This window comes from Eremothecium sinecaudum, chromosome VIII (assembly GCF_001548555.1).
Source record: "Eremothecium sinecaudum strain ATCC 58844 chromosome VIII, complete sequence".
Lineage (NCBI taxonomy): Eukaryota > Fungi > Ascomycota > Saccharomycetes > Saccharomycetales > Saccharomycetaceae > Eremothecium > Eremothecium sinecaudum.
Genome location: NC_030899.1, coordinates 410,785 through 425,321, shown reverse-complemented (window position 1 = coordinate 425,321; position 14,537 = coordinate 410,785). Strand labels below are relative to the sequence as shown.

General features: G+C 39.6%; 10 protein-coding genes across 10 annotated transcripts; 4 read left to right on the top strand and 6 right to left on the bottom strand.

Annotated features, from left to right (window-relative positions):
- Positions 1-59: 59 nt before the first annotated feature.
- On the top strand, positions 60-629 carry MXR1 (peptide-methionine-S-sulfoxide reductase; the record flags this gene model as incomplete). The annotated part of the gene is made up of 1 exon (XM_018134047.1): positions 60-629. The coding sequence occupies one exon, from the start codon at positions 60-62 to the stop codon at positions 627-629; it is 570 nt and encodes a 189-aa protein (XP_017989681.1).
- A 91-nt stretch (positions 630-720) lies between these two features.
- MTC3 (Mtc3p) lies at positions 721-1,137 on the bottom strand (the record flags this gene model as incomplete). Its single annotated transcript, XM_018134048.1, has 1 exon — positions 721-1,137. The coding sequence occupies one exon, from the start codon at positions 1,135-1,137 to the stop codon at positions 721-723; it is 417 nt and encodes a 138-aa protein (XP_017989680.1).
- A 147-nt stretch (positions 1,138-1,284) lies between these two features.
- OST5 (dolichyl-diphosphooligosaccharide--protein glycotransferase subunit) lies at positions 1,285-1,642 on the top strand (the record flags this gene model as incomplete). Its single annotated transcript, XM_018134049.1, has 2 exons — positions 1,285-1,305; positions 1,400-1,642. 2 exons carry the CDS (start codon positions 1,285-1,287, stop codon positions 1,640-1,642), a joined length of 264 nt encoding a protein of 87 aa, XP_017989679.1.
- Positions 1,643-1,786: 144 nt separating this feature from the next.
- VID30 (glucose-induced degradation complex subunit VID30) lies at positions 1,787-4,339 on the bottom strand (the record flags this gene model as incomplete). The annotated part of the gene is made up of 1 exon (XM_018134050.1): positions 1,787-4,339. One exon carries the CDS (start codon positions 4,337-4,339, stop codon positions 1,787-1,789), a length of 2,553 nt encoding a protein of 850 aa, XP_017989678.1.
- A 400-nt stretch (positions 4,340-4,739) lies between these two features.
- On the bottom strand, positions 4,740-6,089 carry SAH1 (adenosylhomocysteinase; the record flags this gene model as incomplete). The annotated part of the gene is made up of 1 exon (XM_018134051.1): positions 4,740-6,089. The coding sequence occupies one exon, from the start codon at positions 6,087-6,089 to the stop codon at positions 4,740-4,742; it is 1,350 nt and encodes a 449-aa protein (XP_017989677.1).
- Positions 6,090-6,446: 357 nt separating this feature from the next.
- On the bottom strand, positions 6,447-8,390 carry SHE10 (She10p; the record flags this gene model as incomplete). The annotated part of the gene is made up of 1 exon (XM_018134052.1): positions 6,447-8,390. One exon carries the CDS (start codon positions 8,388-8,390, stop codon positions 6,447-6,449), a length of 1,944 nt encoding a protein of 647 aa, XP_017989676.1.
- A 559-nt stretch (positions 8,391-8,949) lies between these two features.
- On the top strand, positions 8,950-11,697 carry AW171_hschr84730 (SAPS family protein; the record flags this gene model as incomplete). Its single annotated transcript, XM_018134053.1, has 1 exon — positions 8,950-11,697. The coding sequence occupies one exon, from the start codon at positions 8,950-8,952 to the stop codon at positions 11,695-11,697; it is 2,748 nt and encodes a 915-aa protein (XP_017989675.1).
- A 248-nt stretch (positions 11,698-11,945) lies between these two features.
- On the bottom strand, positions 11,946-12,785 carry ERJ5 (Erj5p; the record flags this gene model as incomplete). Its single annotated transcript, XM_018134054.1, has 1 exon — positions 11,946-12,785. The coding sequence occupies one exon, from the start codon at positions 12,783-12,785 to the stop codon at positions 11,946-11,948; it is 840 nt and encodes a 279-aa protein (XP_017989674.1).
- Positions 12,786-12,930: 145 nt separating this feature from the next.
- Positions 12,931-13,575, top strand: KEG1 (Keg1p; the record flags this gene model as incomplete). The annotated part of the gene is made up of 1 exon (XM_018134055.1): positions 12,931-13,575. One exon carries the CDS (start codon positions 12,931-12,933, stop codon positions 13,573-13,575), a length of 645 nt encoding a protein of 214 aa, XP_017989673.1.
- A 17-nt stretch (positions 13,576-13,592) lies between these two features.
- Positions 13,593-14,318, bottom strand: IRC6 (Irc6p; the record flags this gene model as incomplete). Its single annotated transcript, XM_018134056.1, has 1 exon — positions 13,593-14,318. The coding sequence occupies one exon, from the start codon at positions 14,316-14,318 to the stop codon at positions 13,593-13,595; it is 726 nt and encodes a 241-aa protein (XP_017989672.1).
- Between the last annotated feature and the right edge of the window lie 219 nt (positions 14,319-14,537).

Below are 14,537 nucleotides of genomic sequence, written 5' to 3'. Positions count from 1 at the left end.
CTCTAATACTTCTACTTATACTATCAACTCCCAACTCCATAAGATTCATATTCTACCACATGACTGTCAAATTCATGCTAAATTCGTCGGTTTCAAAAACTATTAAGTATAATCCGCAGACGGACAAGCTATTAACTGTAGCCGCAGGATGCTTCTGGGGTACGGAACATATTTATAGAAAGCATCTAGGGAACAGGTTAACGGATTGTAAAGTTGGATATTCCAATGGAATTGTTAACTCTAAGGATGGAGGGTCTATAACCTATGAAAAGGTTTGTGCTGGGAACACTAACTTCGCTGAAGTATTACAAATATCTTACAACCCACAAATAATAACGCTTAAGGAACTCGTGGACTTTTTTTTCAGAATGCATGATCCAACCACGGCTAATTCCCAGGGTCCAGACGTGGGTACCCAGTACCGAAGTGCTCTTTTCGCGCACTCAGAAAGTGATTTACAGGAGCTTTTAAAGCTCAAAGCCGAATGGCAAGCTAAATGGCACAACAGCATTATTACTGAGGTTGCTATGACAGAAAGCTTCTACGATGCAGAAACTTACCATCAACTATACCTTAATAAAAATCCAGTCGGTTACCAATGTCCTTCGCACTACCTAAGGAATATCTAGAGTTTTAAAATGGAAGCACTCTAACCAAAATTTGCCGCTAAATTTCACACTATGTAAAACGTAAATAAGTCCTAACTTCTAAACTGTGTTATTATTTCAATTCCCGTAATCCCTCAAGCTTAGCATTGAGGTCTTTATCCTGTTTATAGTTCATTATTGCCACTATCACTGCTGTGAATAATATCATACTTGACAATCCACGGACAATAATCTCGGGCGTGGACATCTGCATCTGAGCATCTTTTGAACCCGAAGCTGCACGAGGACCCCATTTTCCAAAGGAAATAAAATACGCGGCTTTCATCTCTTCTTTAGTTACATTATGCCATGAGTCCTCCATTTTCCAAGCTAAGTATTCTGAAATCTCGTCGCGTATTGGTTGCTTCATCCTGTTCCATGATGCTACATTCAAATTTGTAAAGTCTGGAGGCTGATATGATACTGTGGCCAGAAACCTCTTAGTAGACAATAAACGTGATACAGTATCTAATCTACACCTTATACTCATTTTATACCTGCTTTATTCGTTTGTTCATCAGAAATGGAGATGAGATTAAAAGCTTCCGTATAAAAAAAAGGTTTAAAACTACGTTAACTGAGAAGACACCGTAACTAACAAACATAAGTTTAAAAACTATATCATCGGTCACTAAAAATGTTCAACTCTAGGATTTACGTATGTAATATCAGATATTAGGTCTAACTTTAACTGGTTTTATTCCATAGTATACTGGAAAAGAGGGCAACATAACTAACTGTTGATTCAATAGAAAGAATATAAGGAATCTTCATCTCACCAAGATTTCATTTCCCTAGATAGACAGCCATATTATGCTGCTATGAGTTTAATTCTATCCATTGTCTTTATTACTGCAGCTGTTATTCAAGCTTCTAGGTCTAAGGGTTTTAGTAAGTTACAAATAGGTGCGTACTTAACATACGCAGGACTTGGTTCTGTATTATTCGGCATTGCTACTGTTTTCATGGCCAATTCATTTGGGGTTTATGTTTAAAAAGATGTGCATTTGTTCGCTAGGTAGTCGGTATGTAATCTAAAACTTATCTTTTAACTTGATGTTACGAATATTACTGACGCATTTTCACGTTTATTAAAAACTGCTAGGACATAGAATTTCCAATTCTTTTTAGGAATCTAACTATGAACCTAGCAAGTCCTCGTCAATATTAACTAGTTTATAAAAGCGCCCATCAGCCTCGGTTCCTGATGAGCCTAATTGATCACCATATTCCAGTAAGGTGTTGGTCATAGCTCTGGTATAACTGATCATGTTTTCTAACGATGATTCACTGTTCTTTTTCAAAAACGTCAAAATGCTCGTGTTAACCAACTGGAATAATCTATCTTGCAAATATGCTGGTGTTAAATAAACAGCCAAGTCCTTGCTGCACTCGATTTGCGGGTTATCGTATGCCATTAATGCAGAAATTTGAGCAAAGTGTGTTTTGAACTTCTCACGTAACTCATCGGGCAATTCGCTGTTGTAAATAAACTCATTAGAAATCTCCAGTCCTTTCTGAAGGACGAAATCAATACTAGTTTCATTCAGCTTTAGGATTGCCAGCAAGTATTCTGCAACTTTGAACTCGAACGCCAATTCCACATTGGTCGACAATAAACCTGGGAATTTATTTTCAATGTATTTTATACAGTGAGGAATATCGCCATTTTTTATCCACCCCCTGAGATCTTGTCTAATCCTTAAATTCTCCTCTTCCTTCTTTATCTGCCTTTCGTGACGAGCAATAACGAGATTGTTGCGTTCTTCCTCATTATTAGGAATACAATCCTTTTGCAAGTCTGCTAGGAACCCTTTCGCCACTGAAATCAACCCCTTATGGATCAAGTAGTCATTGATCATGGAATTCAATGTGCATGGGATGGAATCATCAGAATCATTAATTGAGTTTAGTTTTTCTTTATCCGGTTTGAACAAACGATCACCATTGAATCGTGTATCTCTAGAAAGTAGGAATCCATCCTTATCTGAATGGGTATTGGAGCTTTTGAATATACTTCTGTCAGTTTCGCTACCAGCACTGCTAACAACGTTACCCCTTTTTTCCCCAACACAGTCAGTGTCTAACATTGGAACATCTTCAGTGTCAGAAAAAGTTGCATCATCAGAGTGCTCATCATTATCATCTCCTTCATCATCAAACTCAAATTCGCTTTTAGCACCTCCGGATATAGAATCAAATATATGTTGATATGCGAGACTTTTCCAATAGTTTTGATATCCTATAATATCAAATAAAAATTCTTCATATAATCCGAAATTAGTCCTGACAGAATTAGCTGCTCTCAAGGAAATATAAGGAACCAAGTCAATCTGTGAAATGTCCTTAAATGCCGTACCTAAATGAATGCCATTTTTGGTGAAGAATATGGTACTATCGACAAAATTTACACCGCATCCGATAACGTCGTCACGACCATATGGCTTTGAGTACGACTTGAACTTAGACCCGTCGTTAATATAGCCATCTGAACCATTATAGGCATATACATCTTTTCCAGCATCACTATGTTGTGAACCAGGCCTTGAACCATCAAAAGCACCCCGTAAGATGTTTGTTGTTTGACGATTCAATGTTGATATATCAGCATTATCTCTTGAAGGCGGGTCACTGGCATGACTATCAGCTGAGTTGTTTATTTTAGACCAATCCTTTAGGCCAATATTAATATTGCAAGTTTGCCCAGATTGCGAACTTGTAACAGAAAGGATTCTGACTTCAAAGTAAAATATTGCAACCCTCTTGTGACAAATATATGTGTTTGCCCAGGTGGATGCCCACTGTTGTTTTTGATTGTTAACTGATGTACGCAACCTATTATTAACAATTGAGTTGTTATCATAACCAGGGTAGGGTTGCCAATTGGGGTTTAACCGAACACTAGTAAAACCATCTGGAGAGACTAAAACCGAGTTGTTAGATTGTGTCACCCATTTATGAGGCAAAGGGTATGCAAGTGTGCTGTATATATCAGCAGATAAAGGATTAGGTTTTGTCTTAAACGCATGTTTTGATTCAGTAACCGCTGGATAAAAAGTATCAGAGTCATCATCACCCTCAAACCCAACTCGCTCCTCTGAATCCGGGGAATGTCCGTGGCTACCTGTAGCTCCAGATTGTTCACTGTCTGACGGTAAAATATCAGAAGATTGTTCATACTCTTCTGCATCGCCATCTTCTCCTCCAACCTCCTCGTGGGCGCCTTCCCACTGTCCGCCTTCATTCATAACAACATCTTCATCATCATTTTCAACTTGTTGAGATACTTCTCCTACGTTGCCACTGCCGTCTGCATTCTCCTTAACCTTCCTATCTGATAGAGACAAAAACCTGCTGTCCCTTGAAGTATAGAAGTACTTATATACCTGTATCAAGTACTCATCCGTCGCAGAATCATACGGTATAATTCCTAAAACCCCTAATTGCGACAACTTTTCCCAAATAACCTTTCTTGTCGTATAGTTAAGTTTATTAGCACGTGTATAGCTGCTTAATTCTGAAAAATCCTCACCCTTGGCAATCACTTGCCGCTTTACTTTCAGTTTATTGAATAACTTCTTGTGTTTATAATACAATTTCCAAAGGTCATGTGCAATTGGTTGTTGTAGCAAGTATTGTGGAAATAACGCCTTAATATATTGATGATCCATCTCATCCATAAACAACGACATCTCTCTTGGTACAAATCAACAACTTCAAAGCTCTATTCGCACACTTCTTTGATTAACTTATTGTGTCATTTATAGTGAATCGTTATAAGCGAATTAAAGCCCCTTTCTTTTAAAGGCAAGATGTTACCCGGCCCAGGAATTTATTATGCAATAGCAACAACAGTACGAATGACAAGATTTCGAATGACTAGATGGTTAACCTGTTGAAGACCTTTATTATGCGCTATATAGCTGTTTTATAACGCTCTATTTACTTAGTCGCACTGCTTTATTACTTATAAAGGGAGTAGTTGCGTTTTAATGGCAAAGCGCTAGTATACAGTTGAGTGCAGCGGATGCGCAGTTTGCCGGTATAATAAACCAATATTGACATATAAGACGAAGAGTTCTGAGTGACAGATTAGTATCTGTAGTGGTCAGCCTTGTATGGACCTTCTTGTGGAATACCCAAGTAAGCGGATTGAACATCGGACAAAGTAGTCAACTTGACACCCAAGTTGCCCAAGTGGAATTTGGCAACAGCTTCATCCAAGATTTTTGGTAGAACGTGGACACCGAGGCTGAAAGGACCAGTCTTTTGGAATTCAATATATTTTTCTCTGAAAGCCTTGTCGTTAGCCTTGAACAAAGCAATTTGAGCCAAGACTTGGTTAGAGAAGGAACATGACATGACGAAAGAAGAGTGACCAGTTGCACAACCTAGGTTGACCAATCTACCGTTAGCCAACAAAATGATGTGTCTGCCGTTAGCCATCAAGTAACGGTCAACTTGTGGCTTGATGTTTACAACCTCGACGGCGTTCTTTCTCAACCACGCGACATCAATTTCAATGTCGAAGTGACCAATATTACAAACGATGGCGTCTTCTGGCATGTTGACGAAGTGTTCACCAGTGATAATGTCTCTGCAACCAGTGGTGGTAACGAAGACTTGACCGTAGTGGGATGCTTCTTCCATGGTTACAACTTGGTAACCCTCCATGGCAGCTTGCAAAGCGTTAATTGGGTCAATCTCAGTAACAACAACACGGGAACCCATACCTCTCAATGCAGCAGCACAACCTTTACCGACGTCACCGTAACCAGCAACAACAGCAACCTTACCAGCCAACATGACATCAGTAGCTCTCTTAATACCATCGATCAAAGATTCTCTGCAACCGTACAAGTTGTCGAACTTGGACTTAGTGACGGAGTCGTTGACGTTGATGGCTGGGACCTTCAAGGTTCCCTCCTTGACCATCTTATACAAGTGGTGAACACCAGTAGTGGTCTCCTCAGACACACCGTAACAGTCCTCCAACATTTCTGGGTACTTCTCATGAACCAAAGAGGTTAAGTCACCACCGTCATCTAGAATCAAGTTCAACTTCTTACCGTCCTTGAATGCGAAAAGTTGTTGTTCAATACACCACAAATATTCCTCCTCAGTCTCACCCTTCCAGGCGAAAACTGGAACACCAGAAGCAGCAATTGCGGCAGCAGCGTGGTCTTGGGTAGAGTAGATGTTACAAGAAGTCCACGTGACCTCAGCACCTAGAGCAATCAAAGTTTCAATCAAAACAGCGGTTTGGATAGTCATGTGCAGACACCCAGCAATTCTGGCACCCTTCAATGGCTGTTCAGCGGCGTAGGCCTTTCTGATAGCCATCAAACCTGGCATTTCGTTTTCAGACATTTCGATTTCCTTTCTACCGAAAGCAGCCAAAGAGATATCGGCGATCTTGTAATTTTGGGCTGGAGCAGACATTGCTATATTGATTTAACTGTTATAAGGGTGGTTCCTCTTGAGTGAGTAAAGTAAATACTATGCTTCCTAGTTATATTGTTTCGGGTTGTTTAAAACAACCTTATATACTAAGTGAAAAAAATTTTCCACATGGTACACCCGACTAAGCAAATCATTACATAAGTAATAGACTTTCACAGCATTTAATCTCTGTTGATGTGTATTTTAATGTACGTAAGAGGCTATATAAACTTACAAAGTACGTAATAGGATCTGTAATGAGTATAGATAATAATGGATTAAATCCATAACCCGGAATGACGGTTTAAGGTCCCTAATGTTGTAATGTTTTCTCCTGATCATTCCTATCATCTAAACTTAATGTAGTTCCTCGGGGTCGAACCCGGAAACGAATTCCCTTGGATCTGTGTTTAATGTAGTTTCTTCAGTGTTCAAGCTTAATGTGACTTCATCCACATCCGCGCTGATTTCAGCTTCTTCAATATCTAAGCTTAGGGTTGGCTTCCTCGCATCTAGGCTTAATGTCTGTTCAATTTCGACAACATATTCTTGAGGAACACTATTTACCTTGTAAATAGATCCAACAGATGCGTTATTGTTTAGAAGGATATCTGTGCTTAATTGCTCCTGTATTGTCTGTGTGGCCAACTCGCTCTCCTGCTTTTCACGTGCACGGTCCTGCTTTTCACGCTCTTGGAAGTAGAGATTTGCCTTAGATCTCAGAATGTACATGTACTCGCCATTCTCCTGGGCCATAGTTCTAAGCGTGTTCTGGATATCTTTCAAAAACTTTTCCAAGTCATTGAATTTGACGGGATGTTCCATCAAAAGTTCACGCGTTTTAATGACATGCTTCTTTAGCTTTAAGAACTGCTTCCAGTTGTTGTGGCGCTGCTCCTCGGAGTCAATGTCATGGTCCACAACGTCGATGTATGCCATGCGTTTGGACCATTCAGAGATCATCACATCTCCCCATTCCTCATAGATCTCGAGATGCTCTTCACGTATTACATCAACGCGATCATTCACGGAGTCAACAATGGACTTTAGCTCGGCACGAATGAAGTCCGTAGTATTGGTTAATTCACCATTGGCTTGCGCAAAGTGCTCGCGGAGCAATGGTCTTGTAATATACTCTTTCAATTGGGTGCCTCTTTTATCGAACCATATAGTAGCGTTAGTCTCCGGGTCAATTCCCATGGTGCAGTTAATCTCTTGGATAACTTTGTTGATCTTACGGAAGTGCTCCTTGCTTTTAGCGTTAAATTCACGCAAATGACGAGTAAGAACTGGTGATATCTCTTCTAATTGCTGGAGTTCGAATTCGCGGATCTCGTCGGTAAATGCTTTGAGGACGTTGTCTGCCTTGTTCTCGATTGTTTGCTTCCAAGCTTGGAACTCATCGTGGATTAGATCATGTAGTGATACCTCCAATTCCTTTGCAGATGTAGCTTCAGTGACAGCTGTTGCCAGTTCGGCACTGGCAGTGAATGTTTTCGTCACCGTAGATGTGATATAGATCGTCTCCTCAAGTTCGGTACGTTCAAGGTCTTCTATGGCAGCCCTCTCCTCAGTGTCAACAGATGTTTCCACATTCACGGTGCTTGCCATTCCCGGAGTGGTACTTGACGCAAATTCCCTCTTCAGATACTCCTGCCCAACTGAAAAGTGCTTCTGTACTGCACCATAGATCGTTACCGCATGCCTTTGCCCGTGATTAATAACAGCTTCGAATAAAGGGTAATTGGTCAAAAACTTATGGTATAGATATACAAAGTAAGCTTTCAATTGTTGTAAATGTGGCTGGACAAAAGTATTATAGTAAATTTCCGCCTTTAATTTACCAAATGCATATAGCCTCTGAGCCTCAGCAAGCAAGATGCGCCATAACTTTCTTGCCATGGGTTCCACATACACGCGATAGTAAAACCTAGCGTTTGAAATCGCCCACTTGGCTGTCTCGGTAGCTCTAGGGACAACTTCTGCATCCCAATACAGCTGTCCCTTCCTCAGACGAGGAAGAACCTCCCTCATAAAAACCCTTTTAGTCCGTCCTGTAATAGGACCTAAACGGTGGTCCAAGTCTGAAGTAATATCATTAACATGACGCAATACATTATGTTCCAACCATGGCTTAACGGCTGGAAATTTTTCTTCTACAAATGGCTCATACGTGAGTGGTGTGGTATAATGGCATATATATGACAGATGCGTTGGGCACACGTCACTAAATGAGCAATACAAGTGTGAACTTGCTATTACAGCAATCACAAACAGAATGAATCTCCTTACGAGCTTCATAACTTTTGCAAATGACAATCCTTACGTAGTTCTTTCAGATTCAATATCGCATAGTTTGTCTACGATGAAACATTCGTTAACTACACAAAAAAAAAACCAGCCTGCTTTATTCCAGAAGAACCGTAAAACATACAGTATAAAATGAAAAGCAGTTAATATGCCACGGAACTCGCGTCAAGTCTTAATATACTATATCGAATATTTTATAGCTTATGGCAAAGTATCAAGAATATCACTTTATCATTATGGTCATGTGATACACCCAGTCGCCACATAAGCGGATTTATTCAGCGAATTCTCTCGTAATGCCTTGCTAAGTAATAATGGTTAATAACACTTGTATGTCTACACATTAGTTGCTTTAAGATATATTGTTTAAGGTCAGTTAATAAGGCTAAGCTATTGTAAAAGTTTGTGGTGTGTGATCCAGGGAACGCAGGCCTCTGGTTAGTAATAGCAGCCTTGAGATAGCTATTTGCAGCTACGTTTGCAATTATACTTAACTTTTATAAGGAACCCAACCCCAACCCCCCACACACACATAGATAGAGATAGGAAAATGTCGTTCTGGCCAATTGGGCAAAGTGTGAATAATTCCAAAATCAACCGACTGTTGGACGATTACTTTCGTGTACTGCATTCGTTGGAAGATGAGAAAGTGGCACCCCAGACTGATAATGTCGGTGTTGATGTAGGTGGCGCGAACGTATCGAAAGAAGCTAATACACAAGGACAGGACCGCGAGGAGCGAGTAACTACTGCAGTAGAAGCCGGCGAAGGAGAGAAGAAAGATGAGATCGATTATGAAGATGGGCATTTTCGGCCGGAGCAGGGGGATGGCAATCCTTGGGGCCGAAATTATGGCGAGACATTATTACGGCCTGGATTTCAGGAGCGGAATAAGTCCGAGCCTGAATCAGTGGCTTCTATGATAAGTATACCGTCTACTACATCGTCTCCGGTATCTATATCCGGAAATGATGCCTATAACTTCAATGCTTCTGTTCCGTTGACGAAGGAATCATTGAACTGCTCCTTTATTGATGATATATTGAAGGAAAGTGAAATTATTAACGAACTTGTAAGACAAAACAACACAATTTTGGATTTTTTTTGTTTTGGCTACTTCTTTGACGCACAAGGCAATCGTGTTGAGCATATTGATTATTTGATTGATCAGCTGCTGTTTAGTATTGATAGAGTTAATGAAGATAGTCCGGAAATAGGGAACACAACTGTGTCTTCTCAGCGGCAGCATGATCATGCAAATCATTCGCGGAACATGAATGCGGATGAAGACTCACCGGATGGCGTTAATGAAAATGATTCTGCAGAGGGTTCTTCTACTGATAATAATGAGGATTCTATAATTCCACTCATGTACCAAAATGAATTTAACTCCTCCTCTCACCTCTACAGGGCCAATACGATTGCGGAAATATTTGCATTGGATAACTGGCTGATCACAGAAACCTTTGTAAAGGATTTCACCCATCTAACGAAGATTTGGTCAATACTATACCATAAGGATTTTAAGGCTGAAAAGTCTCCTCTGGTCCCAATTTTTTTGAAAATAAACCAGAACTGGCTTGTCACTAGGCAAGATCAGTTTCTAAACTTTATCAGGACTAGGGACACCCTGGTTGATGATATGCTCGCTCATCTTGAAATTTCTGTATTGATGGATTTCTTTTTGAAGCTAATTTCGACTGACAAACAAGAGTCGCCAACTGGTATAATAGAGCTCGCCTATGAACAAGATTTGATTCCAAAGCTGTTAGCATATTTGGACAATGATACATGCTCAGCAGATATCCAAGCATGTGCAGGCGATTTTATCAAGGCTTTGATATCTATATCAACTAATGCACCCCTAGATGAAATGTCAATAGGTCCTAATTCCCTTACTCGAAAACTGTGCTCAGAAGAATCCGTCAACTGTTTTATTGATGCCATTATTAACAAACGCGGTTCGGCTTTGACTACAGCAGTTTCAGTTGTTATTGAACTTATTCGTAAGAACAACTCGGATTATGACCAAATTAACCTCTTAGCAACAACCGTTAAATCTCATCCTCCTTCAATGAGAGATCCAGTTTATTTGGGTACTATGTTAAGGATGTTTGCCGAAAATTTACCTAAACTTCTAAATTTCTTGGCAGATATTGAAAAAAGGGTAAAGGTTGCGAAGAACCAACTGGGTATGGATTACAAGCCCCTCGGGTTTGAGAGGTTCAAAATTGTGGAACTGATTGCAGAATTATTGCACTGTTCCAATATGTGTTTGATGAATTCCAAAAAGGCAGAACGAATTGTAAAGGAAAGAGACGAAGTCAGGCAGCACTTGGTGATGCAATTGCAAGATGCGCTAACGGACTTGAACATGAATGACAGCAACGTTGACAGTGAGAAAAATAATGAAAAAAACTGGCGAGATTTATCTCCCACTAATGATACCAGCAGCCCGGAAAATACCGCTTTAAGCGCTAATACGGACGATGATGTCGATGAGTCTTTCGAAATCCCCTATGTCAATAAAAACCAAAACGCCAAATTAAGAAAGAATCCAACAGTCGGTGATTTTTTTAAGATACAACTTTACGACACTCAATTATTGCCTAAGTTAATCCAACTCTTTATGGAGCATCCATGGAATAACTTCTGGCATAATGTTATATTCGATATTATTCAACAAATTTTTAATGGGAGAATGGATTTCTCCTACAATTCATTTCTGGTTTATTCCCTTTTTAAAAACAGTAATGCAGGACAATTTTGCGGTGATCCTCCCGCATCTAATGGGAATGAAAGGCATTTTTACGATTTCCAAATTACCAGAGACCTTATTCTACAAGGATATAAAGACTCTCATGCGTTTTATGAAGAGTATAATACCTCGTTAGGATACATGGGTCACTTGGTACTCATTTCCGAAGAAATTGTCAAGTTCTCCAAGGTTTACAAAGTGGAATTAATATCACCAGAGATTCATGATGTACTACAAGACCCCGATTGGATTTTCTATTCTGAAGATGCCTTGAATGAAACCAGGTTAATGTACTCGAAGATTTTGGGTGGCGGTGAATATGGCGGTGATACGCCTAATAATAATAGTAATGAAAAAGCAGGTACATTGAATGCCGAAGATAGCGATGCTATGATTGTAGGTGATGCACAGGCTAACTACAAGTTTTCAACTCAAGCTGATTTGCACAAGAAACTGAAAGAAAAATTGATCAAAAAGAGCCAAGATGCTATTGACCTCAAAAACAAAGAGAATGGAGTAATTATTTTAGGACCTCCATGACCACAGTTGGTACGATCATCCTACATAAAAAAAGTATGGAATCTAAAGTAGTGCTTCTTAATTCTTTGGAAGTGCCTAATGTTGGGAGGTTAGGAGGTTAGGTTAACTATTGATAAAGAAAGCACTTCCACTGGTACGGATCCTGTTAATTGATTACCCATAACAAGGCTTTTTATTGTAAATATACATAAATACAGTCAATCTAGAAGTTATAATAAAATCTCACTTTGCATTCTTTAAATTAACTATTAGTCCTTTTTGGCCCTGCCATTTGGAACCTGAACACTGACCGCTGCCTTACTAGGCTTCTTACCGCCCTTCTTCTCCACTTCCTGGACGACTAATGTGTCGTTCCGTACAAAAATTCCCTTAAGGCGTCTGCAGAACCACATAGGTAATGTAAAAAGCATAGTGTCACGCAAACCAGGATCTTTAACATCCTTAACTGTAATCTCCGCTTCAGTCCCATCTGGCTGAACAACAAAAACATCACCATAGCGCACCATAATCTGCTTTTCTTCTGAGTCTTGGCTATACTTGAAAGACAGCCGTTTCTCACCTAACCCAAGAGTATCGTCATATGATTTAACTTCCTTGAGAAATCCATTTATCCGCCTTTTGTTAGCGTTGTTCTGTATCTTTAAAATCACCCAGTGTATTATACCACATGCAAAATAAACAAAACCTACTGCAATCCACGCATGAAGTTTTGATCTCTTGAAAACAAATCCACCTTTTGCAAAGTTATACTCCGGAAATCCGTATTTCAAATAGTAGTCATAGGTTTTACGCTTTTCACCATTACCCAATATCTTAGCCACCAACGTTAACCTTTCATACAACTTCCTATTATTCCGATTTTTATCAGGATGATATTTTTTGGAGAGGCTTCTGAACTGCTTAGTGATATCTTTAGCGGTAGCCTTGTCCAAGTTCTTTAACTTCAAGAACTTATAGAAGTTCATTTTAGAACCATACTTGTCAACTAACTCCTTCTGTAATTGAAAGATTTCAATCTCATCTGGCGTAAAGCAGTACGCAAGGGTTGCTAGTAATAATACAAAACACCAAGTAAACCTGAAAACCATGATAAAATAACTTATTTAAACAAGTTCAAAGTCGCAGTTTATGTTGTGTTCTCGGGTGACTATAAACTTTATAAATTATTGAAAAAACACGTTAATTTATGTTGATAGCATATGAAGTAAAAGTTAACGGTGAACGAAGTGAAAAATGAGCGTTAATAGAATCCCTGTAGAGGTTAAAAGCTCTAGAAAATCTATATTAATCAAGATCTACCAATACTATAGATTGAGTTGCGCGTTTTTGTTTCTAGCACTTTTTGCCCGATGGCTAGTATTATTCCCTTTAGTGAGCAGTAAATGGTTGCCGGGGGGTATACATGGATTTTTAACATATCTACTAGGTTTAAGTGCCGTTGGTGAGATACTTTGGGTATTAAGATATCATGGTATTGTTGGTGGACTAAAGACTGGCACCTTTTGGAAGAGTTGTAACTTTCTTTACTTTGTTATGGCTATGCATTTCTATGATGACTATGAACATGCTCCTATACTGAAGGATCTGAGTTATTCTATATTTATTGTGAGTTTAGCATTAAACCAGGCTTATTTTCATTATCGTAAGCTCTTTAAGAGCACTGGGAGTCGGAGATCGTTGTGGCGTAAAATAGATATGTTTGCATTGCTGCCGGCACTATACGCCAGTGAGTTTTACTTGCTGCTATTAAATGTTCAGAACCATAATTTCCATACGTCCCCAGGGTTGGATAAACTTAACAAAGCCGTTCTAATTGCATATATCCCGGTAGCTCTACATTGCTATAAGGTACAGTTACAGGCCTTTCAACGGGAGTAGGTCGATTAGATGACCTTTCATTCATTGCCAACGAGTTTCTCTGTTATATCCCAAGCCAAACCGTTAGCGTACTCTTCTGCATCTTTTGCATCAGTAATTTCTAAGTACCTTTCCCTAGCTTGTTTTAACTGTGTAACAATATTCCCCATTGACGCTGGATCAAATTTGGATTGATCGGCTGTGTCTGAGGAGGAAACCTTCTTTAACTGAAAGTCATGGGTGTCCCATTGGTGCACATCAAACAATTCCTTGAGCTGGCTTCTTCCAATCGCCTCTCCAAACGAATTCTTTCCCTCATTATGCCAATTCAGAAACGTTATTCCCGTACCTAGCATATTGGCATTCTGACGCTCTACATCGTCCTCGGTTAGGGTATCAGACCCTATATTGCATACAACGAGCAACTTGCCGTCCTTGAATTTAGCAGAGTCAACCATTGCAGCGAATAATTCCAGGTTGGACAGGTCATCGACCAGCAAGACGATCCCGGCAAGTGCATCCCTCAACTCAGCACATTCATCTGCCATGAACTCATCGCACCAATTCTTTAGACTTACAAAATCACCTAAGTAAATATCTAAAGATACACTGTAATACTTCGTTTCCCATACTTTGTTTCGTATGATGGAATTAGTAGTGTCAGTCACATCACCGAATAAATATTTTACAACATCATCGCACAACTGGGAGTCTTCAGGAGATAATATTAAGAGTTTATTCCTATTGACGGATGACAATGACATAATTCAAAACTATATCCCGCAGATACGAACCCTCCTGTGTGTTAAAGGGGACCTTAGTTCCATTTAATATTAGAAAATAGTTTTGTAAGGCATTAATCATGTTCACGTGACCAAGCGACGGCGCCATGGATTAAACGAACTTATTAGCTGCTAGTTTGCGTTGAGATCCCCTTGAAACTGCGTATTTGCTTTATGGTAGGGTTAATTATTTTGGGTATT